Source organism: Herpailurus yagouaroundi, unplaced genomic scaffold, assembly GCF_014898765.1.
Source record: "Herpailurus yagouaroundi ecotype Mexico unplaced genomic scaffold, PumYag 142, whole genome shotgun sequence".
In the NCBI taxonomy this organism is placed as follows: Eukaryota; Metazoa; Chordata; class Mammalia; order Carnivora; family Felidae; genus Herpailurus; species Herpailurus yagouaroundi.
Genome location: NW_024412397.1, coordinates 57,731,852 through 57,758,457, shown reverse-complemented (window position 1 = coordinate 57,758,457; position 26,606 = coordinate 57,731,852). Strand labels below are relative to the sequence as shown.

Sequence of the window (26,606 nt, the reverse complement as noted above, 5' to 3'; positions counted from 1 at the left end):
AATTTCTTTTCCACTCACTATAGACCCTCTGGACTAAGAACCAGCAATTTGTTTATTTTGTCCTTTTTAGGAAGCTTTATTAAAAGAAAATACACGTAAGGACCTGGTAGAAGATCAGCTTGAAGATGTTGCAAAACAAACAGACCACCTGCTAAGGGAGGTAAGTGCTTCACACAGAAGCCCCGCTTCCCACCCAGCCCTTGAAAGCAATTGCCTCGGGCTGGTCTGGAAGGTTCTATTAAATCAGGGCAGGCTCTTTCTCCCGGGAGCTGTGCTCCAGGTACCTTGTCATCAAATTGGTTTTAACCCTCTGCCAGTTTCTGTGCTTTAGCGGGAAGAGACTCCTGACTTAATTTCTCCTGTCACGTCTGCCGAGTGAGGACTTGGCCAAGTCTCTGTGCCATCGGCCTTGTCATTCCTTCCGGTGAACCAAGGGGCGGGTGGGTGTGTGGTGTCTGTGCAACCCCCAGGTTTCAGGCCACGTGCTTCTGACTCGTGCAGCTTGAATGTCAAGTGAGCCTGTTTTGATGTCCAGCAGGAATGATGTGTTTGTTCAGCCCATTACAGATGAATGGTTTTTAGTGAACCACCCCCCCCCACAAAAAAATCTCATTTGCAGATGGTGGGGGAGGCCTACTGTCAAATTTATAATTTTCACTTTTGGATTTCGTGTGTGTGTGTGTGTGTGCATATGCACATGGACATATGTATATAGATATGTGTACGATAGTGTATCTATCATCTCGTGCCTGTTTGTATCTAGTCCCTGTCAGTATTCACACACACAATCATGTACCCTAAAGTATTAGGTTGGCCTGTTAATTTAGAATTAAGGATGATTTGGGAAGAGTTTAAGGGTTTAAATGTGGCTTTTAAGTACCTCAGTGAGCAAACATTTGGTAGGAAATGATAAGCTGATTAAAATAATTCTCTCTACCCATTAAAGAAGATTCTCTTTGGATTTTGACTAGAAAACACTTACAGAACCAGTCTGAGTTACTTCACACTCCTGAACATCACAAACAACCTTTCCCTTTACAAATTATAACGTTCCTCATAAAAATACCTGCAGAGGGCAGCTGGGTCTCTGCCCTCGGGCTGCCGGCCTCACAGACATCATGGCGTTGTATCCTCATAAGGCCGCAGGAGGTAAGGGTTAATATTACTCCATGTTACCGATGAGGCCAGGAGATGGTTAAGTACTAGGTCTCCAGCCCGACAAGGCTGATGGCCTAACACCCCGTTTGCACCTGACTGTGTTCTTAACTCCTGAACCAAGTTCTCACGGTCAGTGCAAATTAGTGAGATTTTACTTTCGAAACTCTACATACTTGCATCCTAAAGTGAATATAGAGTCTTTGCAATAGACACGCTTGGGAGTTTGTGGTTTAATAGCCAATTAGGCTCTTTCAAACAAAAAAAAAAATCCATCTTTTCCCCACAGACTGAGTAGTAAATTATTTCGCTAACCACTTAGTTTCCAACCCTGAAATGTTAACCTGGGCTCCCATGATGCCGTGGATAGCTTTACTCCATACCCTGGGATATATTTTGTTGCCTAAAAGAGACAACTGGAACAAGCAAAGCTTGCATGTCATTCAAAGTCAAACTAACCTGAGACCTTGACTTTCTGGCAGCTCACTAGAGTATTAACGAGTAGCCAACATGTAACCAGGGCGACTGAAGGAATCCTTGACAAGAGCCAAGACCTCATGACATTTACTGAGAAGCTGCAGAGAACTATCCAAGGTAGTGTGCTCAGTGTCTCGCCTGTGCTTATTTGGTAGGAAGGTCTCCATTCGCTTTACTTGGCATATGAATAGATGTGTGTGACTTGTACTAGCCTGCCTAGAATCAAAGGCCTGGAATATTCCATAGTTGGGGATCCTGAGTACTGAATCGAAAGATCATGGACTTTCATTCAGAGTTTTGTCTTTTAGAAAAATGAATGCTTTCTTTTTTATTGTCTTCGTAATTCCTTGTAAGTTCCTAAGTATCAGGTGAGTATGGTGCCTCCCCATTTATTATGAGTTTGTCAAATTAACACTTATTAAGTGGAACACAGAGGGCCCGGATGATGAGACAAACCCCCGCAACAGACCCCAAGAGAACATGAGATGCAGAAGGTTATTACTCACAGGTCTAGGAGGAAGTACCCACCATGCCTCAAGGGGTCACCCAAGGGGGGTAAAGCTGGGGTGCAGTCAGAGAGAGAGAGAGAGACAGACAGGCCCTGGGGCATATTCTTTTATTGAGGTTTTTGGTGGAGTGCTTTGGGGTCCCAGGCTAAGGCTAGGTTGGTCAATCCAAACCAAAATGGGGGGCGGGGCATTGGTAAGGCCCATGGAGGTCTTATCAAAGAGGCCCATAAGGAGAAGGCCCTGGGAAGCAGGGGGGACTTGGTCACAAGGGCTGCTGGGGAGGTCCTAACAAGAACTGACATTTGCTTGTTGACCTTGCTGGGGCTGTTATCTGGGGTATGGGCTTGCATGAGGGACTACTGTCAGTTCAAGGTCACTGCAGGCTGCTTGGTCAAACAAAATGGATGCCAAGGCAGCAATACCATGGAGCAGGAGAGCTAAACTCTCAACACCAACCCCTCTGCCCAGAATAGGAGCTGATAGGATTTGGGGCTTCAATGTATACCCACAGTATTAGAATAATTTAGTCCTGCTCAACTGGGATGTCTCATCTGGCTTTAGGAGTGCTATTTTCAGTTTTCTGGCTACCAGAAACATATTCTTGCTTTTCTTGTTTGATTGTAGTTTAAGGATATAAAAAGTATTAAATCCAATATAAATTAGACTTTATAGGGCAAAAGGTAAGGAAATTATTAGAACAAATAATTTGTTTATTAAAAAGAGTAGTGTTGAGTATTGGTTCCTTCATACAGTAAATATTTACTGAGAGCTTTATGTGCAAATGTTTGTGCCAGGTGCAGGAAATGGTGAGGGAAACATGGTGGCCACAGCCCTTGCCCTCATGAGTTTATGGATACTGGGGAATACCAACATTAAATAAACCAATAATCTCAAGTTCTTGAGTATTTTAATAAGGGGCAACTGGAGTAAATTGGGATATGTGGGCTGGCCTGGCTTGGCCTGAGGTTCAACCCAATTTAGGTGAACAAAGCTGGCCTCACTGAAGAAGGTTCTAAGTTTTTCCATTTTAGTGCTGTCCACTTTGAGAGACCTGTTGAATGATTGATGACTGTTGTCCATAGAGATTATTGAAAAAGCAGCAACTCTAAATCAGACCTTGGATGAAGACTTCCAACTACCCAGTTCTACTCTTCAGAATATGCAAAAGAATATTACATCTTTGCTAGAAGTCATACAGAAAAGGCATTTCGTGCAGTTGCAACAGAAAGCCATACTGGAACTCAAGTAAGTTTCTAAATACCATTCATGACACAATCAATTAGAGGTAGGAGCTTGAATACTGAGGGCTAAGGAGGCATGTGGGAGCAGGGGAGGGAGAGGATGCTCTCACTGGGGATGGAATGTCATAAGAGAAGGGCACTATTGTCAAAAAAAAAAAAAATGAAGAGACGGGTGCCAGCTACTCCCAATAGAGGGAGTATAATCAATGCCAGTATCTGTCTTTGTGTCATAGGTTTTGTTTTTCTTAGTGACTCTGGAACATTTCCACCTAGCACAGACAAAAGAACCTCATGATACCCTATTTACTGAAGATCAAGTATAATGCAGTGAACTCCCATGGAAGAAAATATGGTCAGTGGCTGTTACCATGCTGTAAGCTCTCAGACAGATTGACGTTATGTCAGAATGATTTAGCCAGTTGTTCAAACTCTCATTAAAAACCACAATGTGGTGTGACAGATCAAAGAATTGTTAGACATGCTCACTAGGAGTCTGTATTTCCTTTCAGGCTTTTTTCTTAGTGTTTTCACAATTATTCCTTGATGTAATGTAGCACAAGCTGTGTCTCTCTTGGGTTGTGATAAATATCTTAGTAGTTACACCATATGCCATCAAGACTCCATTCTCTACAGTGCAATATTTAATCTATTTTAACATATTTTGCTATTTTAAATAATGTGATGGACATCTCAGACAAAAATCTTTTCCTACACCTTACATTATCATCTCTTATTAGGATAGGTATTAAGAAGAGAAATCATGTAGCCAAAGAATTTGCATTTTGAAGATTCCTGACTTGTGTTTCTAAATTATTTTCTAAAAGATTTAAAAACAATTCCATTACACTTCCACTGGCAACACACTGCAGAGTTGAGCTTACGTCTTTCTTCACATATGTCTTTTTTTGAGCTTATGTCAAAATCATTGAATATGATACTTGACATTGTTGATTTGTTAGGTAGAAAACAAAAGGAGGAACTTATTGTCAGATGGCATTTGGAGAGACAACTAGTAAAATAATCACTGGAACATTGGTTAGGGCCAAGAACTCATAACGAAATGGCTGTGAGGAGAGATCAGAGGAGGGTGAGGTCCCAGGAAATGGCGAAGAGTGCTGCCATCTTGGAGCACCTGCTCTGGGCTGGGGAGGGCTCAGGCTTCACTTCTCTCATCCTGTCACATAGTCATCTCCACTGCTTTGTGAGGTTGGGGAGGGTCCAGCTGGGGAGATGGGCCCAGAGACTACAAGTACTTTGCCCAATATTAAACCTCCAGGATCCTATGAAACCTGACCACACACCTAAACCCTATGATCTTCCAACCCAATGGAAGGAAGAACCGCTTGAGACCCAGTCCATAAAAGATGGGTGGGTGGAATTTCAGTGTTCGGATCAGAGACATGCTAGGTTGTAATCATGTTTCCCTGACCCTGACCTCTCATGTGCATTCTCCCTTCACCTGAAATGTATGGCATGGGAGGGGAAAGATCTCACCAGCACCCATCATTCTTGAGGCAGCCATTCTAGGCTCAACGCTGCTTCCCAACCATCCTTAGCTCCCTTAAGCTCCCTATAAACTTCATGTATTCAATTCCAGCTCTCCTGGGGCTCCCTTATTGGCCCCACTGTTCCTGTCATCCACGCATGATGTATCCTCTCATTGCATCTTCGCTCAGCTGCATATCAGAGTCAATGGGGGAGCTTATTAAAGATGAAGATCCCCTGGAGATTCTTGGGAATCATTAGTGGGGATGTCTCTCCCACTATTACCACAGTCAGTTGAGTCATTCATTTGTTCCTTCATCAAATGGATTGAGTCCCCAGGGGATAGGTATTGTGCTGGGAGTTGGGGACACAAAGGAGAACAGAGCCCTCCTCCCCACTAGGAGCTTGTAGCTTGTAGTCCAAATGGGAGAAGCTCATTTTCTAAGTAGCATTTGGGAAGAAGGGGAGAAGGCAGGGTGGCCCCTCTCCCCTATTCCCTTAGGGCACCCGGCCCTCTCACCTGCTGGGCCCTCACTACACTTTTCTGCTGTTGTAGCACTTTTTCTATTTTCAGTAAAGTTACCCATAAGATTGCCGATCTCTCTCTTAAACTTGTGAGTAAAATCAATGCTACTAAAGATACCTTTTATTTAAAAACATTTAAGAGTTTATTTATTTTTTTAACATTTATTCATCTCTGAGAGACAGAGAGAGAGAGAGAGAGCATGAGTGGGGGAGGAGCAGAGAGAGAGGGAGACACAGAATCCGAAGCAGGCTCCAGGCTACGAGCTGTCAGCACAGAGCCCGATGCGGGACCCGAACTCACGGACTGTGAGATCATGACCTGAGCCGAAGTCGGACGTTCAACCGACTGAGCCACCCAGGCGACCCAAAAACATTTAAGAGTTTAAAATGTGTTCTCAGGCCTTCTCTTTCTTATTTTCCACAGATAATCCCTGAATGTTTATGCCATTTCAAACTTCACAGATTATTTTATGAATTATGTATAAACTTTTCATTATGACTCTTAGAAAAGTGGTCATTTGTGCTGAAGTATGGCATTCTTTTTTTTTTTTTTAATGTTTATTTACTTATTTTGAGAGGGAGGGGCAGAGGGAGAGGGAGAGAGAAAATTCCAAGCAGGCTTCACACTGCCAGCGTGGAGCCCTATGCGGGACTCAATCTCACAAACCATGAGATCATGAACTGAGCTGAAATCAAGAGTCAGATGCTTTACCAGCTGAGCCACCCAGGTTCCCCACTGCTGAAGTATGGCATTCTCATAGGTGAGAATATTTATCACACCATCCAGTTGCTTATCATGCTTGTGTTGGGGTCCCTAAGACCATTCAGAGTTTCACTAGGACTCTAGGACTCTCCAGACTCATGGCCAAGATTTCTTAGGTGATGTATTTAGTATGCCCAGCTGGATACATAGGGGAGAAGATACAGCAGAGCCTGGAGGAAACCACGCAACTTTTCCTAAGCTCTCTCTCCTCCATGGGGGTCACAGCATATACTGTCCCAGCAATGCAAATGTGGCACCATGTACGGGATGTTTCTACCCAGGAAAGCCCATGAGAAGTTCAGCATCCAAGGTTCAAACGGGGGGCTGGTCCCATATGCACCCTCTACCAAGCACATACCAAATTCCAGACTCTCAGAAGGAAAGCAGGTGTTCAACATAAACCACATTGTTTGCACAAATGGTCGAGACAGTGAGCCACTCTTATCAGTTAGGGATTGGTGGGAATGTTTGCAGATGCCAGCCAAGGGCCAGATTTGCCAGCAGGCCTTTCTAAGGATAGCTGACTCCTTTACTGCATGCTATCAATTATCCTTTGTAGCTGTATATGCTAGTTGTTTTCCATGCTCGTGTCCCCAGAGCTATCCAACGATATTTCATTAAAGAAATGCATCCTGTGACTACATAAGTTTGGGCAAGGCAATGTCTATTTAGGAGAGACAAGGACTTCTCTTCTCAAAGCTTTTAGTATGCTTGCTTCTGTGCATCGAGACTGTCCAGGAGGAGCTGAGAGAATACAGCCCAACTTACTTCACCATGGCACTCTTTCTCGTGGAACCTGCTTCCAACTCATGGGGCGTTGGTGCTGTGGAGGAATAGAGTTTGAGGAACACTGGCTTAACTGTATCAGTTGAAGAAATTTTGAAGGAAGAAATGAAGAGTGCTGAGTTTTTTTTGTTGTTGTTTTGTTTTCAATCTTTGCCAAGTCACTGATGACTATATCCCTGCATGTGATCAGTTTTTGGTGGTAAAGTCGCTTCACGGATGAAAAGTTGACCTCTCTTTTAAAATTTCGTAGAGACTTTAATGGTGAGAAGTGACTGATCCAGTCTACTCTCACTGCTGTTGTTTAACATAGTGTTGGAAGTTAGCCTCAGCAATCAGACAACAAAAGGAAATGAAAGGCATCCAAATTAGCAAAGAAGAAGTCAGACTTTTACTTTTCGCAGATGACATGATACTCTACATGGAAAACCCAAAAGAATTCACAAAAAAAGCTGCTAGAACTGATACATGAATTCAGCAAAGTTGCAGGATACAACATCAATGTACAGAAACCTGTTGCATTTCTGTACACCAAAAATGAAGCAACAGAGAAATCAAGAAATTGATCCCATTTACAATTGCACCAAGAACCATAAAATACCCAGGAATAAACCTAACCAAAGATGTAAAAGATCTACATGCTGAAAACTATAGAAAGCTTATGAAAGAAGTTGAAGAAGACACAAAGAAATGGAAAAACATTCCATGCTCATGGATTAGAAAAACAAATATTGTTAAAATGTCAATACTACCCAAAGCAATCTACATATTCAATGCAATCCCAATCAAGATTGCACTGATATTCTTCTCAGAGCTAGAACAAACAATCCTAAAATTTGTATGGAACCACAAAAGACCCCGAATAGCCAAAGTAATTTTGAAGAAGAAGACCAAAGCAGGAGGCATCACAATCCCAGACTTTGGCCTCTACTACAAAGCTGTAATCATCAAGACAGCATGGTATTGACACAAAAACAGACACACAGACCAACGGGATAGAAAAGAGAACCCAGAATTGGACCCACAAATGTGTGGCCAACTAATCTTTGACAAAGCAGGAAAGAATATCCAATGGAAAAAAAGACAGTCTCTTTAGCAGATGGTGCTGGAAGAGCTGGACAGTAACATACAGAAGAATGAAACTGGGCCACTTTCTTACACCATTCACAAAAATAAACTCAAAATGGATGAAAGACCTGAATGTGAGACAGGAAACCATTAAAACCATAGAGGAGAAAACAGGCAACAACCTCTTTGACCTCGGCTGCACCAACTTCTTACTTGACACATCTCTGAAGGCAAGGGAATTAAAAGCAAAAATATACCATTGGTACCTCATCAAGATAAAAAGCTTCTGCACTGCAAAGGAAACAGTCAGCAAAACTAAAAGGCAACTGACATAATGGGAGAAGATATTTTCAAATGACATATCAGATAAAGGGTTAGTATCTAAAATCTATAAAGGACTTACCAAACTCAACACCCGAAAAACAAATAATCCAGTGAAGAAATGGGCAGAAGATGTGAGTGGACACTTTTCCAAAGCAGATGGCCAACAGACACATGAAAAGACGCTCAACACCACTCATCATCAGGGAAATACAAATCAAAACCACATTGAAATACCACCTCACACTGGTCAGAGTGGCTAAAATTAACAATTCAGGAAAAAACAGATGCTGGCAAGGATGTGGAGAAACGGGAACCCTCTTGCACCATTGATGCAAACTGGTACAGCCGCTGTGGAGAACAGTATGGAGGTTCCTCAAAAAATTAAAAATAGAATTACCCTATGACCCAGCAATAGCACTACTAGAAATTTATCCAAAGGATACAGGAGTGCTGATTCATAGGGGCACTTGTGCCCCAATGTTTATAGCAGCGCTTTCAACAACAGCCAAATTATGGAAAGAGCCTAAGTGTCCATCAACTAATGAATGAATAAAGAAGATGTGGTTTATATATACAATGGAATACTACTTGGAAATGAGAAAGAATAAAATCTTGCCATTTGCAAAATGTGGATGGAAGTGGATGGTATTATGCTAAGTGAAATATATCAGGCAGAGAAAGACAGGTATCATGTTTTCACTCATATGTGGAACTTGAGAAACTTAAGACCGTGGGGGAGGGGAAGGGGAAGAAATAGTTTCAAACAGAGAGGGAGGCAAACTATAAGAGACTCTTTTTTTTTTTTAATTTTTTTTTAACGTTTATTTTTGACACAGAGAGAGACAGAGCATGAACGGGGGAGGGTCAGAGAGAGGGAGACACAGAATCTGAAACAGGCTCCAGGCTCCGAGCTGTCAGCACAGAGCCTGACGCGGGGCTCGAACTCACGGACCGCGAGATCATGACCTGAGCCGAAGTCGGCCGCTCAACCGACTGAGCCACCCAGGTGCCCCAAGAGACTCTTAAATACAGAGAACAAACTGAGGGTTGATGGGGGAGGAAGATAGGGGTGAATGGGAAGTGGGTGATGGGCATTGAGGATGGTACTTGTTGGGATGAGCACTGGGTGTTGTATGTAAGCAGTGAATCATGGGAATCTACTCCCAAAGCCAAGAGTACACTGTATACACTGTATGGTAGCTAACTTGACAATAAATTATATTAAAAAAAAGTGACTGATCCATGGTCAGACATTAGAGATATATTGGATTTACTTGTGTCTCTCCCATGTACTTTGAGTTCTTGTTGCCTGTATCATAATGCGACTTCTTACGATCATGAGAAATCATAAGAATGTTCAAGTAATTCCCGGTGGTGCTCTTATGTCAGAGTTCAAGCGTGCGCCTTTGGCAAATGTTTTCTACTGTGTCTTCAGCCAGCAATCTTGTATCTGTGAAAGCTGAGGGCGATTCACAAGGCATTTTTCCATGAACTCTTTTGAAGTTCTCCTAACAAACTGAAGCAGGAAGCTCATGGGATATATTTAATCCCTGTCAAAGTTTATACTGTCAAAATTTCATTATTCTATGTAACTGAGGATTCAAAATTGACTTACACAAGCAATTTGATAGCATATTTACAAAAGAATAGGAAAGAATATCTTTTGATTTCCTAAAGCGTGCTCTGGTATCCATGGTACAAATTAGATCTTTCTGGCACTTTGGATTGGAAGTTTTTATAAGGTCTATTTTTTAAGTCGCTGCAGAGAAACCTTTATGTCCTCTGAGTGCGTTGGTAACTTCATAGCAAATCGCTGAATAGCCTCTTTTCAGTTTCTTGCCATACAATAACACAAGACTACAAGCTCCCATCGCTCCCAGACCGTGGGCCCAACTTTCTGCCCCCAGATTCACAGAGATGATTTCTTTCAGTTCTTTCACTAACACATGTTAGGAAGTTTGTAAATGAAGAAAGTTCGTTAAGGATAAAGTATACATACACCCTGCCTGTAGCGGTCTTAGAAAAATTACTCCTTTTTGAAGAGGTTATGATGTGATTGCATTTACGGTTTCACCAAGACGCGGTGTGTGGATATGTAGATCCTTCCGCTACGTTTCATGATGTGAGCGTTGTTCATTTACTCACTATGCGAATCGTCTGTATTTATCAGGGCTGCTGAAGATTTATTGTCACAGATTCAGAAAAATTTCCAGAAGCCACAGAAAGAGTTGGAGGTAATAAAAGAAGCAGCAAGCAGCCTTCTTTCAAAACGCAGCAGTGAACTGCAGGCAGCGAGGAACCTTGTGAGGGAAGCAGAGGTGAAGAACCAGGAGAGCGACCGCCTGCTGCACATTGTCAGCGCCAACCTGCGAGAATTTAACGTGAGTCTTTTTTATATATATAATTTTTTAAGTTTATTTATTTTGAGAGAGAAAGCGCGCAAGCAGGGGAGGGGCGGGGGGATGGGGAGAAAGAATCCCAAGCAGGTTCTGTAGGGTCAGCGCAGAGCTTGACGTGGGGCTGGAACTCACAAACCTTGAAATCGTGACCGGAGTCTGAATCCGGAGTAGGCACTGGCCGAGCCACCCAGGTGCCCCTAAATGTGAGTCGTAATAAGGACAGTCTCTTTCCTTCTCAGGGCTGGGATCCAAATTCTCCTATGTAAATAATAGCATTTTTAGCTTTAAAAATGAGCCCCAAGTACTAACTTCAGCACACAGTGTCAGGCACCGACATTTGGAAGCTGACTTGCTCTTTTTGAAGCATCCTCAAAGGCGATTTTTGGCACAGGATAAGACGGTGCGTGTTCAGCAAGAGCAAAACTTGACCTCCACGCTGATTGCCAGAGGGAGAAGATTGCTAGACGCTGTCACTGCACCTGCAGATGCTGTAGGAGATGCTCTAGCAGTAAGTTACCGCTCAGCACAGCCACATACGGGTTCCAAAGCATCTTCACACGCCTCCTCCACATGCTCAAGGGTGTGCTGTCACATAGATGCACAAGTAGCCACAATATGAATTTCTCTCCGTAGCAGTTAGAGCGTCACCGAGATGAGCTACTTTTATGGACTGCCAAAATCAGGCGCCATGTAGATGATCTGGTCATGCAGATGTCCCAAAGGAGAGCTCTTGACCTTGTCTACAGAGCAGAGGACCATGCAGCTGAACTCCAGAGACTAGCAGGTGCTCTGGACAGGTGAGACCAGACCTTGCAGGAGTCCCAGGGGTGGTGATCCATTGATAGGAGACAATAAGAACGGCTCTTTTGATGACAGTGTTGGGTCACTCTTCTTTGGTCTACAAGTGAAGACTGCTGTTTTATTCACAGGGCGAGAAGGATTTCCTCCCACATCTGTTAATATGTTGTCGTTCTGCATAGATGGAAAAATACGAACTGAACTGGAGGGGAATTAATACAAATGTTATGCTATGATATCAAGCCATGAAGGCCTTGTTAAGTACCTACTAAATACTCGGGGCTTTGTCAGGTTGGATGGAATGGCGATATTAATTTTTTTTAATGTTTATTTAATTTTGAGAGAGACAAAGCATGAGCAGGGGAGGAGCAGAGAGAGAGAGAGGGAGACACAGAATCTGAAGCAGGCTCTAGGCTCTGAGCTGTCAGCACAGAGTCCGACATGGGGCTCAAACTCATAAACTGCAAGATCATGACCTGAGCCGAAGTTGGACACTTAACTGACTGAGCCACTCAGGCACCAACCCCCTGTCAAAATTTTAAGTATCCCAGCTTAGCTAAGTACAGCAAATGAAGGAACTAGTGTTCAGCCTTATCGATGATTTACACAGTATTGTGGTTAATTGGTAAATTTATTTCTTTAAAATTTGTTACAAATCGTAGGTAGGAAATGTCTGGCCGCACTGGGAATATCTGTGCTTCTGTGTGCTGGGTGTGTTTTGTGGAAGGAGAAAAATAAATATCTTTCCAATTTGAGGAATGCTGCCATCAAAGATTAGCTCACACAACAAAAGCAATTAAAAATGATAGAAGCTAGAATGTTGTGTGAATTACGTGCCGCGTGGAGCATTACCACCTACACATGCCATAAGAATCTGTAACAGAAAGCAGAATTCGATACTCAGCTTCTCTTTTCATCAGCTTTCATTATTTCCCAAAAGAAAAATAATACTCTCTGACTACATACACAGCTAGAACAAAACCTTTATTCCCTAGCACGAATTATAAAAGCAATTTGTTATGATAAATAAAGTTAAATAACATTATTACCTTCTGTTTATCAATCACCAAATTTTGCCAATCAAGTAGTAACTGCTAGTGTCTGGTCTGGGCATCCCTCAACCTGATAACCTTGGGAAGAAAGTGAAGTGAGTTACTCAGCAGGCAAAGATACGTCAATTGTCAGACTTCATCCTCAAGATAGAGTGACCTGGATGAGATTGCACCATTACCAGTTGGCAAGTTCATAAGTGGTTTGCCCACTTGTAAGAGTGGAGTTCAGATGATTGAAATATTATCTGATCCTCCTCCAACCTCTAGTGAATTTCATTAAATCGGTGTGTACCTTTTGAGGAACAAGATTCAGCATCCCTGTATATGCTTAGGGAAGCTTTTTGAAAATTAACAAGTGCAGAGCTGGAGAGATTACAACCAAGGCAAACAGGGCATGGTGCCCCAGACACATGCAGGGGGCTTGAACAGAAACAATGTTGAGGGCAGCTGGTGGAAACTGATGCTGAAAAAGCTGGGCAACAGTAATGGTCTCTTCTTTGGGTGTTCATTAAACAGTGCTTCTGAGTGTACTCATGACAATGTAGCTACTTCTTTCAAAGATCGCATGTGGAGTTGGAGGAGAATCCTTATGTTGTTAATTCCTTGTTGATACTTTTCTAAGCGTAAGAAACTAGGAAACCTTTAGGAATAGTGGGCAAGTTCCACTTAGTTTATACTAACATCTGTACATTTGTCGATTACGTAGTGGCCTTGGCAGTGTTAGACATGTGTCCCTGAATGCCACCAGTGCAACCCACGTCCATTCCAACATTCGGAGCATGATTGAAGAATCAGAGAAAGTGGCAAAAGATGCTCTCAAGATCGTGACGACGGCGAGTCTGGTGAGAGCTGCCCCGGGGCTGCACTAGATGCCTTCCTTTTCTAGGCACTATGGGAGATTGTTCCAGAAGGTGCTGAGCAAAGACCTAGTAGCTTAAATTTGTGCTTGTCAGCATTCTTGTCTGGAGGGATCTGTTTGGCTCTGTCATCATGTGATGTAAGTTTTAATTTCTTAAGATCGTAAATACTTCTTTACAAAGACCAGGGACTAGTGATGTGGAGATGAGGAAAATCTCACAATTTCTTATAACAAGAGGATAATGCTTCTTGATACATACTTGAGACAACGTTTCTTACCTGTGGAGGAATATTCATCTAATGGTGGTTTTTGTGTTTATATATTTAAAAATGCTTTGTGTTCTTTCTCCTCAGCCATAAATTAGGACAATTTAAATTGTCCCTACATGTTGCCTAGTGGACTCCCATGTCTGGAACTAGACGGGAGGCTATTCGGATAGAGTTGCTCTCCCGTCTCCAGTGGGAGTGCCCCTGCACGCACCCCCCCCCCCCCCCCCTACTTTGTCCTGTTTTCCAGTTCTCAGAATCCCTTGCTCCCAATGGGAAAGTGGCTCTCCAGCGCAGTTCCAAATTTCTAAAAGAAGGCAACAGCCTGAGCAGAAAGCATCAAGGTCAGTTTCTAGCTTGGACTGTATTGCTACGCAGAGTGAATACAAACACTTTTCTGAGCATACTGCTGGAACATTCTCCGCTCCTGGAAGAATTTGAAAGTGAATGCTTCTTTGTCACCGTGACATGCCCATTTTCTGATGTAGGAACGTCATATTATAATTTAAGTTTTATTTATTTTTAAACTTTTATTTTAGTGCTGTCTCTTAATGTGCGGGCACCTCTAACCTTCCGTCGGCTTGTTAAGCCTTCTTTGGTAACTAAATCCTCCACGCGTGGCTTTAGCTCATGAGCTGTCACCGTTTCACAGCATCTGTCAAGTTCTCTTTGGCTTCGGGGCCTCCTCTCTTCATCTCACACTGTTTTGCAGGTTCACGAAGAGTCGCACCGTGTGTCGTATATGCTTATTTTGGCACTTTTGCCAGGCAGAGCTAATGTAACATTAGACGCTTCTCAAGTCATTACTGAATTCAATCATAATTTTATAAAAAATACCCACGTGGTTAGTTTTTCCTGAGGGTTTCAGTAAACAATTATTTGGCATGTATCAAGAGCTATCCAGTAAGCACAACACAAAATGGCAGCAGGAATCTGCTGCATAAGAGAAACAGAGGAGTTTTATGACATACACTTTTCACCTGAATATCTTCTAATATATCAAAAACACCAAGTCTTTTCCTGTAGGAGTAAATGGTGTGCTGTAAACAAAGCTCATGTACTCAGACCACTGCCATGCCCAGTACTGGCTCCCATAGCTGTATGAGCCAGGGGCATGGACGTGCACATATTTTTGTTCCTCTGTGAGTGACACTATTTAAAATTTATGTTGTCATCTCACGGTAGAGAAAGTTCCTAATGCTGGATCATAAAGCACATTAAACACAAACTCTAGCATCAATGTTGATGGGCTGTGGTTTCCATTTACACAGCCAAAGGTATTTCACAGGCCACCAAATAATGAATTTTCTGGCAATTAAAATCTTAAGCAGAACCATCGTGTTCATCAAGGATTTTATCCGTAATTCATTTTTTAACGCTGTGTCCAGAATCAAGATGTGATTGTGTATTATGAACAGAAATATTAGAAGTAAAAGCTTTGATCCCACAGCTTTGATCAGACTTGAAGGACGCTGAGTCTCCTACCTGTTGGGTGGTGACAGAGTGCAGGAAGGGGAGGGTCATTCCCCCAGGGAAGCATGGTGGGGAGCACCTGGGGAAGATTCCAGGGAAGGACTATGTCTGAGGTTTTATAACCCAGAAGAGAGACGTGGACAAGATTTAGGTGTGGACGGGAAGTCAGTGAGTGATCAAGATTGAGTGATTTAAACCCAAGTCTTCACCTTGAGCTCTAATTTAATTGGACATGCAATTTAAGAAGAAATATTAGGAAGAAGGGCAACAAGCAAAATAGAAAAAATGATCAAGCAAGCAAAAAACACCCTTAATTTCTCTAATGAGTGATGCTAAGTCTTTTGGGAAAAATTTCAATGTTGGGGGTCTGTTGATTCTGTAGACAGATCAGAGTGATAAATGAAACTGTTGCCTAGGCACCTTTGAGTAGCCAACCCCCAAAAAAGGACACTTTTTCCCCTTTAAATAGGTATCACATTGGAACTGAGTAAATTGAAAAATACAGCAAACAGATTTCAAGAGAATGCTCATACAATTACTAGGCGGACCAGTGAATCACTCTCCATCCTTAGAGCATTCCCTGAAGGTAAGTGGAAAGGGGGTTCTTGATTTAATTAATGTTTTCTCATTTCAAAACCATTACACCTGAGCATGAGGAAGTCCTGCCATGAGTCTGATTAAGAGCCCTCGCTCAAGAGGAGACCAAGATTGATAGAGTTTTTACTTGCAGAGGAGTATGATTTGGAAAGGAAGAGGACTACTTTTGAAATAATTCCAGAACGCTTGCATTGAAATGCTAGAATTACACTCTGAAAAACAAAAGCCTTGGGAGACTTTATGTTAGCATACGAATTGCTGACTTTTAAAATGAGCTTGACACATCCCTTAAGTGAAAGGGTCATTCAGAGAAGTCAGCAAGAAGGGGAATGTTCCTGCTTTAAGGGAAAATGCTAGATTCATTATAAATGTGGGCAATTAAAGAACTCTTGCTTGGTAATCTTCCTTCATGAGGCAATAAAGCATTCTAAAATAAGCTCATAAATCACTTTAATATTGATGGTTTGGAAATTCACTATTCATTAAAATTTGAAATAGGATAACTTTTTAAAAGTGTAATACAAATGAATCCTGCTGCAATGCATTACTTCCATTCCTTCAACCTTCTCTTTTTTTTCTTAAGAAGTCTTACAAGATGCCTTAACAACTCTAGAGTTCTTTCTGCTGGTTCACCTTGTAAACACGAGGATTACTGTGGGGACCTGGGCTTGGGGCGCTTTGGACTGACTTATAACCTTAAGTCATTGGAGAATTTTCTGATCTGGACAGTTCTTCCTTCCTTCCTCCCCTTCCCTCCCTCCCTCCCTCCCTCCCTCCCTCCTTTCCTTCAAGGATGCATGATGTATGTCGATTAAACACTTAAAAATATCTTTTTATTTGGAAATAATTTCAGACTTGCAGAAAAGTTGCCACAAGAGTCAAAAGAAACCTGTCTACTCTTTATTGGCCTTCTTCTAGTGTTAGTATTTGTCCCATTTGTGATTGAATACTTTAAAAATGAATACTAGTGCCTTTAAAAAAAAATACATCACCCAGATTTTCTAGAATAACTAAATTCCGCCTTACTGATTGTGACCATTTAGTCTTTACTCTGCTGTTATGTCTCGTAGCCAGTTGACACTGTGGGCAGATATCACTTCCTCTAGCCTGCCACACGCCCATCTCACCTACAAGTTTAAACTCCCTAACCTTCTTATCCACACACAGAGGGATCCGAAGAAAGTGTTTAAAGAATATGAGAAGGGAGGGATAGAAGGGAGACCAAAGAAAGAAGTGTAGCTTATTAAACAAAGACGATGCTGAGCACATGGCAATTAGTAGGTGTTGTCATGATCTCTCTATGTACTAAAATTTCAGTACAGAGGATTGTTACCAAGATTATTTCATTTGTTCCTCAAAGGGAGCAGTAAGGCATTGTGATATGCAGCCTTAATACTGCCTTTAAAAACTGGAAGCCCCATTTTGTGTTCAGCAGCCAGTAAGAAACACTGTAACAGGTTTCCATGTAAACTTACATTTATTGTGGTTTATGGTTTTCTCCACGTATAATCACTGAAGTGCATGCTTGCATATACATTTATTTCAGGTGTCAGAGACAAAGGAGCCAAAATCAAAGAGCTGGCCTCATCTGCAAATTGGAGTGCTGCAAGCACCCTAAAGAAGGTTGTGGGATTGAGCAAGGAGCTGTTGAATACATCAACTGGCTTGTCCAGGGTTAATGCCGCCTTACAAGAAACAAACAAACTTCTGCAGGACTCTTCAATGACCAGTACGTTACAGTCTCCCTTCCCATTAGGAGAGTCTGCATCGTGAGATTTCGAACTGGCCAGGTGCACAATGGGGTCTTGTTCACAAACAGGATTCCTAAAGAATAAAAATGCACTGATATCTAGATTTGCATTTATAAAGAAAGAGAAGGGCCTTGGGTAGTGCCTGTTGCTGGTGCATTTTTCATATACAGTTGACCTTTGAACAACAGATTTCAACTGTGTGGGTCCACTATACAGACTCGATAAATATAGGTACTGAAAATATATTTTCCTTATGATTTTCATAATAACATTTTCTTCAGCTTACTTTATTTATTCTTACTTTACTGTAAGAATACAGTATAAAATACAGGTAACATATAAAACATGCTATTTGATTATCTGTGTTATCGGTAAGGCTTCCAGTCAACTGTAGGCTATTCCTAGTTAAGTTTTGGGGGAGTCAAAAGTTTTACAGATTTGCAACAGCATAGGGTTTGAGTGCCTCAACCCCTGCATTGTTCAAAGGTCAACTGTAGTTAGCAAAATTTCAAGGATTTGATTACTAGAAAATTCTATTTGATCCAGTGCACTGGTAATGAAGAACTAATTTCTCTGGTTTCCACCCTACCACCAACCTCTTTGCCACCTTGAACTTGTTAGCTCTGCTAGCTGGAAGAAGAGTTAAAGATGCAGAAACACAAGCCAGCCTTTTATTTGATCGGTTGAAGCCTTTGAAGATATTAGAAGAGAACCTGAGCAGAAACCTATCAGAAATCAAACTGCTGATCAGCCAGGCCCGGAAACAAGCAGCTTCTGTGAGTGTGGGGTTCTGTGGCTCTTGGCGATGTGGCCATCCCATAGCTGGAGCTCTTGATAACTCCAGGACTCGGGGAACTCCTGTGGAGGAGGTGACTGTCACACTGGTCCCCTGGACTTCCACTGACTCAGCTCTTATATCTCAGATTTCTCACAGCATTGTCTGCAGTATATTTAAAACTTTATGTTAAGTATATTTACCTAAATACATACATATATTTTTTCAGTGGCAACTTACGACTTTCATGTATGTGCCTGTGCCGTGTCTCAAAAGTACCTTCTTTCCTGCCCCAGACAGTATATTTAAATATACCACTTAATTAGTCTCATTTTCAGTGGGTTTTTTTTTTGTTTTTGCTTTATTCAACATGTTTCAAAATGTTGTTAGCAAAGAGATCTCATGTCTGTATGGAGATTTATAATTGTAGCCTAGATGTATCAATTTATAACTATTAGCCAGCTGGTAACGTGGTCAAAGTGTTTACATCTAAGTTTCAGTGGCTGAGTATGGTATTATTGCCATCATTTACCCAACCTGGTGTTAATAATCTGAGTACTTTTCAGAACGTTTGCACACTATGAGCCTCATCCTCCAGGAGTCAGTCCAACAAAACACTCTAAACACACACAAATCCAGGTCACTAAATGCAAAAAACACTTAATAGCTGGAAAAGTACGAACTTGAGAAAATGTTTTACAGGCATCCATAGCACATGGCACTGGTTGTGCTCTAAAGGAGAGGCATTTCAGGGAAATAATAATACTTTCAACAAAATATGCAGTTGTCACACTACTGGGGATTTATAGAGGATAAATGTGACCTCTGGTCTCATGCTCTTCTGCCTGAACCCTTCTAGTTAAGAAAAAGTTCTGGAATCTTGAATTCTCTCTCCCTCGGGTGGCCTTGTGATTGGAAAAGGGCTGTAGGTTGACCTGGGCTCTGGTTTCTATTTATTTCAATTAAAGTTACCAAATAAATGCAAGCCTGATAGGTATTTCCAAATGCTCTGCTTAATACAAATCCATAATCTTTAAAATTAATATAAGAAATATATGCAAATACTTAAATATGTAGTAAGGACAAAAATTTCTCTATAAGTATTTGCTGAATGTATAGATTATCCCTTCATTTATTTGTCAGATGATTATCAAATATCCTCCCCGCGTGGTGTAAAGATGCCAAGGTGAACTGGAGAAACTCCTTGTGTTAAGGAATTAAATCTCACATGAGTGAGACTGTTTCCAACATAAGATACTCTTGTAACTTCAAGAGTGATTTTTTAGTAGTTAAATAGTTCACCAAATAAACTAATTTTCATCACCACCAGATTTCTCACTTTATGAAACCCAAAACGTGATGTATCATCAAGAGAGGAAACCTGCCAAACAGTGAAAGTCTGTTAGGAAGCAGCACTTTTGAACTCTTGGCATGCTGCCAGTGTGAGTCACTAAGTGATTAGGACACTTCCCCTTTCCTTTTACAGATTAAAGTCGCTGTGTCTGCAGACAGAGATTGTGTCCGGGCCTACCAGCCTCAGATTTCTTCTACTAACTATAACACCTTAACACTAAATGTTAAGACAAGTGAACCCGATAACCTTCTCTTCTACCTCGGGAGCAGCACCAGTGTGAGTGTGTACCTGCCGAAAGCAACAATGAATCTCTTATGAACATGTATATTTTCTGAACCGGCAGGGTTGTTGTCTTTTTTTTTTTTTTTTTCTTTTATGGGAAAAAAAAATAGGGCCTTGGTGAAATCACTAATTCTTCTAAGGAAACTAATAAGCATTTGCTGAACTGGTGGCATCAGATGAAAACACCCAGTACACAACTGAATGCCTACGAGGAGGACCATGGTATTGAGGAGAGAGGCTCTCCCCTCTGCCATCTTAATTGCTAGCTATGGGGTAGAATTTCCTATGTCTTCTGCAGCCTCTTCAGCCACTGAGTCTAGCATTGGGTCTGTAAAATCGATCTTGGTGGTGTTTACCAGGAGTGGAGGAGTGCACCCTAAGGGGCATATCAGAATTATCCAGCCTCCCCCAAGCTCCTCAACCCACCATTCTGGTAGTTCCCAGAAGGCAAGTCCCCTGTGGAAGACCACTGATACCTTTGGCTGTACCAGTGGGAATGTGTGGGTCAGAACCTTTGGAGGGGGTGTTAGAGCAGAAAATATTAACAAGCACAAATTCTAAAACATCTTCTTTGGAGCTGAGGTGCCGAACACATGCAGGTCCGTGATGTGGGATTTCATGGCTTCTATCTTGCTGTGTGTTTCATGTTCATGTATTGCCTTTTCAGATTGAGCAGATAAGTACAGTGCCTTCCCTCATGCTCCTTGTAGGCTGCTGGTGACCCCCCGGGAGATTTCTTGGGGGAACTTTACGGAAGGCATTGTGGAAGGTCATGCTGGTGGGCCAGGGTGGTGGGGCACTCATGTCCAACAGTGGCTACTGTCTCCCGTGCTCTGAGTCATGCTCCAGCTCCAGGGAGAGGAACATTTAAAGACAAAAGACAGGTTTTTTTGTTTGTTTGTTTTTAAGAGTAGAGAAAATGCTGTAGGGACTCATGCAAACAGTCTGGCACATAAACTCATCCCAACTCATGCCCGCACCCCAGTCTGATTTCCTGGCAGTGGAGATGCGGCGAGGGAAGGTGGCCTTTCTCTGGGATATGGGCTCCGGGTCTACACGGTTGGAATTTCCAGACTTCCGAGCTGACGACAACAAATGGCACAGTATCTATGTAACCAGGTAGTGGAGAAAGTGCTCTCCAAGCATCTCTTTTCTCAGAACTGTACCTTATAAGTTTGTAATGTGTTTGTCACCTTATGTGATTGTCTTTGAAACTTCTGGGAAGTCAGACTGCAGCAAAATATAGTTGGTTTACATTACAGAAATAAGGACTTTTTATTATTATTATTATTATTATTATTACAGAAGAAGTAAACTGTTACCAAAGTCAACAATCAAAAGAAGTAAAAGTTAAAAGTTTATGTTACTTTTAGGACGTTTGGTCTAAATCTGAGGCAGCCAACCCAGTAAATTGTGTTCTTCCTTGAAGAGAGGGGTGGGAGGCAGCAGGGTAGAAATGCCACGTGGTTGGTGGGTGTGGTGTGCACATATAGAGGACAGAACGCAAGGATCCAGGTGGAGAATGTGGTTTTTTAAAATTCAGACCCAAAGCAAAACTCTCCCTTGTAAAGCCCCTCTCCAGAGGTAACTCCTTTTAAACAGCTTTAGGTGTATCATTTTGCTTTTCTATAGTATTATAGTGTATTGTTGATGGTGTGTTATGGCTGGAGATTTTTGTCTTTTGCTTTGTTATTTATAGACACGGAGTAATACTGAAGGCAGTGGACTGTTTCAGATACACTAAAACCTTGCATTGCGAGTAACTTACTCTGCAAGTGTTCCACAAGATGAACAAACATTTCTAATAAATTTGAACTTGATAAACGAGTGACGTCTTGTAATACGAGTAGTATGTGACACTGAACATGACATGATCACAACTGGGCTGATGGTTCTTGAATTCGCTTTGATATACCAGTGCTTTTGGATTACAAGCATGTTTCTGGAACAATGATGCTTGCAAACCAAGGTTTTATTGTATATAATTTAACTTATTATCTAGAACTCTCTTAAGCATGAGGAAATGTATATGATTTAGAAGACCTACTTCACAAGAGCTTGGGAGTAAACTGGGGGCAAAGTGGGCAAGACTGGGAGAGGGAGACCAGTGGGAGCCGCCGAGGACTGTGGGGAGAAACACCTAGAGGCTATGTTATAAACAGATGTGTATGTACATGGAGGGGCTTGGAATTCTGAAAGTATTCTTTTTGCAATTCTTTGTGACCCTTATAGATTTGGAAACATTGGTTCATTGAGTGTAAAGGAAATGAGTGCAACTCAAAAGCCATCAACAAAAACAAGTAAATCCCCTGGAACAGCTAAAGTTCTGGATGTAAACAATTCAACACTAATGTTTGTTGGAGGGCTTGGAGGACAGATCAAGGTAACATTCAGAATGTTCATCTGTACAGGACTGATTGCTTTTACCTGTATATAAAATTCATGTTCAAGTTATTGAAGATCTCTTAGATGAATATTTTTTGTTTCTATCATTTTGCTTAATGACAGTAAATTTGCAGAGTGGGCTGGTTTTAGAAAGCAAAGGATCCTGCTGGATAAATAGCATAAATGGAAAAGAAGCCAGTGGTTCATTTTGCTATTTGAGTTTCTTTTCCAATACTCAAACAGGAAATTCAATATTCCACCTTAATTTCTGTAGTTTCCCTTACTGCTATTCTAAACTCTAGTGGTAGAATAATGCTAATTAGTGTTTAGCACAGGAGCCTATGGTATGTATTTTATTATACCTGTTACCCCTTTACCGAATAAAGTTCAGTCACCTGGACTTACTTGGTTCAGTGCTCTGAAATGAGAGTAAGGGTCTCCTTCCAGCCAGACCCTCACACCTGACATGCTCTGAGCCTCTGTTTCCTCGTCTGTGAAAGGGGCTTCTCTCCAGGGATCCTGGTAACCGAGGTGATCTTTAAGATCCTGTCAGGTTGTCACTCATTCTAGGATCCTACTTAATAATCGGAAGGAAATTCAGTGATTCCAACCTGGCCTTTTTTCTGGATGTTGCTTTCTCAAAATTTGGATTTGTTAGATTTGAGCTCCTAGGAAGGAGTTTCGTGCACATAGAGAATTTATTCCTTTCCTTCTGAGACGTGTGGGCTGTGCTTGTTTTGCTTGTTTATATTAGAAGTCTCCTGCTGTGAAGGTTACTCATTTTAAAGGCTGCATGGGAGAGGCCTTCTTGAACGGACAGTCCATCGGCCTGTGGAACTATGTTGAACGGGAGGGCAAGTGCCACGGCTGCTTCGGAAGGTAACATGCCCTATAATCTAACACACAGTATGTTATTAACATCTGGCAGCTGCTTAGAGGATTCACGAGCACATCATGGGTGGTACAGAGTCTGTGATATCGGACATCTCACCGCTAAGGATGTGATGTAGGTCCTTTACTAATAGAAGCTTGGGTATCATTTTTAACCTCTAAAAAGTACTGTTTTCACTGTGCCATATGCTTTTTCATCATGGATCATAAAATTGAGAAGCATCAGACATCCTCTCCAACAACCTTCTGTCTCAGAGAGCCACAGCAAAGTCTTCGGTAAATCCCTGTGTGTCTTTACTTTGAAAATACCTCCAAGGATAAGAATTTTCTTTGTGCTGTCAGATTTTATGGATAAGTACTTTCCTATTCTTAAATTCTAAAATTCTAGAAATTAAATGCATTTGGCAATGGAGAACAACTACCTAAAATCGTCTTGCAGGTATTAATGTAACAGCAGGCATTTAATAACAAGCCCACTGAGCTCAACACTCCCTGCATTACTTTCTAAAAAGGTAATTGCAGTTTCGTAAATGTACAAGACCTGTTTTCTAACACTTCAGTAATTAAGACAATAGATTGCCTTTGCCATTAGAGAAATGAAACATCTGATAGGATTCTGTCATCTAATGGGCTGCTCTGTCTAGATAGATATCTGTAATTAACAGTGAGCTGTGACAAGATCAGTTGGAAGCAACTCCCATTACATTTGGAAACTTGTGGGCAAGTTTTCATTTCGTTACTGTCAGATCTGTTTTCTCTTAGGGCTCAGAGCTTGGGATTTTGTGGTTTGAGCCTTTTCTTTGCTACTTTCCCGACTCAGCTTGCTTTCAAAGTCATGACCAGAAGCTTGGTTATTGGAGCCTTCTGAAAAAAAAAAAAAAAAAAAAAAAAAAAAAATTAGCTTTGGAATCTAACTCAGGCTCCCTCTCCTACCAAAATCCCTCTTGGTGACTTTGTAGTAAGTCACTTACTTTGTGGAGATTTGATTTCTTCTTTCAGAAAAGGAAAATGGTAATCATGTTTGTCTTACCTCCCAAAAGTGGGGTGATGAACACCTAGCATGATGTATGTGAAAATACTCAATGAATTTGAGACTGTTTCCCTCTGATCTTTCTGCAGTGATAATCCACTGCTTTTTAGATAAATGTCTCAGTTATTTTCTTGACAATAAGCATGTGAAAACCAGAGGTTCTGTAATTGGAAAATATAATAAAAAATGATATTACCTACTGAGGTAATGGCACCAGCTCTAGAACTCTGGGAGCAGAGAACTCCCCATCACATTTTCCTCGTGCTTTTTCTCTAGCAGGGACATTTCCCCAGCAATAGTGATTCGAACTTGAAAAATGTTCTGGCTCCTGGACCTCTGGGCCCCACATTGACCCCAGATCATTAATCTTACTTGTAGAAAGGAAAGTCTTAACAGAGATGGAAAATTTCTAATATGGAAAATGTCCCCCTGTGCTTTAGCTATAACAGTATCCCCAATTTCACCTGCCATTTTCAGGGTTATCTTAAAACCGCTGACCTTAAACTGTAGCAATGAGTGAATCTGATGATTGCTAGCTCTTTTCTTTTGTTGGAGAGGAAGTCAATTTTCTATGTGGCCACTCGTTTTCTTCTGAGATCTGCCCTCCCACTGCATGTCTACCCAACCTGGACCTCCGGGGAAAGAGGAAGGTTGCTCCAAACTCGGGAGGGACTGGCAGGTGCCACCACCCTCCCGACGCATGTTCTGGAACTGGCTTTTTTGCTGGAAGGCTGACCACCCAGCTGAACCTTAGGGTCAGACTGACTCATTAGCTCAAAGTTTTGTTTTTTTTTTAATTTTTTTTTCAACGTTTTTATTTATTTTTGGGACAGAGAGAGACAGAGCATGAACGGGGGAGGGGCAGAGAGAGAGGGAGACACAGAATCGGAAACAGGCTCCAGGCTCCGAGCCATCAGCCCAGAGCCTGACGCGGGGCTCGAACTCACGGACCGCGAGATCGTGACCTGGCTGAAGTCGGACGCTTAACCAACTGCACCACCCAGGCGCCCCTCAAAGTTTTGATTAAATGTTTTTCTGGGCACTGAACAAATCAACTGGCTATTCTTATACTGACTACCACTTCTAAAGTATGTTGTGTGTGTGTTTTTTTTTTTAAAGAATACTAGTTTGATAGGATATTAATAAATACTTTTTTAAAGTGGGGGTGTCAGATGTGTCCTGACCATAAATGTTTGGGAAACAGTGCGTTAAATGATTAAGTACATTTCCTGATTGTGAAGCATCCAGAGCCTCTAATGTGCGAATGTGCAGTAACCTTGTCCTTGGGATGGGCTGGAGTTGCACCATTCCCAAACTCACTTGATCCCAAACTCTCTAAAAAGCAGCATTCCAGAGTTGCTGGTGTTCCACAGAACACATACCATGGCAAGTGCTGAGACAGACACAGCTGATGCTTTCTGTCTGTATTTGTAAACTGAATTGTCTTCATTTTAGGCAACCATCCCTACCCTATTAGACAAAGACTTGAGCTCAAAGAATTAACAAACTAATTCTAGTAAATGAATCAATTTTAGCAGACCAGTGATTAGAATTCAGTGTGCTTTGCACCTCTGTGTGTAACCTGCCATTTTAAATCATTAGTGTGGTCAACTGATGTCCTTTAGATTTAAAAAGATAATTTTCTCAATAGAAACATTTACCTGTAACTTTATATTTTTTAAATTTATTTTTTATTTTTTTATTAAAAAAATTTTTTTAACATTTTATTTTTATTTTTGAGACAGGGAGAGACACAGCATGAACAGGGGAGGGTCAGAGAAAGGGAGACACAGAATCTGAAACAGGCTCCAGGCTCTGAGCTGTCAGCACAGATCCCGACGCGGGGCTCGAACTCACGGATGGCGAGATCATGACCTGAGCCGAAGTCGGCCGCTTAACCGACTGGGCCACCCAGGCGCCCCTTTTACTTATATTACCAACTAAATGAATTTTTTGTTTTATTCCTCCTTGAATATATTTACACTTCTTTATATGCTATCAATGTATGTTAATAATTATGAACAATCTCTTAAATTCTTAAAGGATATTACAAAAGAAACCATGGATTCTAACAGTTTTCACCTAAATATGGAAAAAAAAACCCTTTTTATTTGATTAACAGGACTTTATTCTTGTATTAGTTATGAGTGGATGTTGTGATAGGCTGTGTAGCTGACTTTTGGGACAGGTCAGTCGCCTGCGTTCAGGGCACTCTTCTAGGTGCTGGCAAGGTCAACGTCAGTCACGTGAGTTCATCTCCTCCAACATCTCCTGGTGTATAGGAGATAGAGCCATATGAAAGCACAGAGAAAGTACTCTGTGCTGTGGCAGGAGGAGGTGACAGGTGAAGCAGCATCTTAGGCC

General features: G+C 41.6%; 1 protein-coding gene across 1 annotated transcript in view; it reads left to right on the top strand.

Annotated features, from left to right (window-relative positions):
* LAMA1 (laminin subunit alpha 1) overlaps nucleotides 1-26,606 on the top strand; it is a 168,353-nt gene that overhangs the window by 118,993 nt on the left and 22,754 nt on the right. Inside the window, exons 34-48 of the mRNA XM_040479369.1 lie at nucleotides 71-160; nucleotides 1,638-1,749; nucleotides 3,224-3,386; nucleotides 10,501-10,711; nucleotides 11,121-11,237; nucleotides 11,363-11,526; nucleotides 13,286-13,421; nucleotides 13,955-14,048; nucleotides 15,647-15,763; nucleotides 17,321-17,503; nucleotides 18,147-18,301; nucleotides 19,787-19,930; nucleotides 20,922-21,055; nucleotides 22,169-22,319; nucleotides 23,076-23,200. Coding sequence (XP_040335303.1) covers nucleotides 71-160; nucleotides 1,638-1,749; nucleotides 3,224-3,386; nucleotides 10,501-10,711; nucleotides 11,121-11,237; nucleotides 11,363-11,526; nucleotides 13,286-13,421; nucleotides 13,955-14,048; nucleotides 15,647-15,763; nucleotides 17,321-17,503; nucleotides 18,147-18,301; nucleotides 19,787-19,930; nucleotides 20,922-21,055; nucleotides 22,169-22,319; nucleotides 23,076-23,200 — 2,096 coding nt within the window. The remainder of the gene's footprint in view (nucleotides 1-70; nucleotides 161-1,637; nucleotides 1,750-3,223; nucleotides 3,387-10,500; nucleotides 10,712-11,120; nucleotides 11,238-11,362; nucleotides 11,527-13,285; nucleotides 13,422-13,954; nucleotides 14,049-15,646; nucleotides 15,764-17,320; nucleotides 17,504-18,146; nucleotides 18,302-19,786; nucleotides 19,931-20,921; nucleotides 21,056-22,168; nucleotides 22,320-23,075; nucleotides 23,201-26,606) is intronic.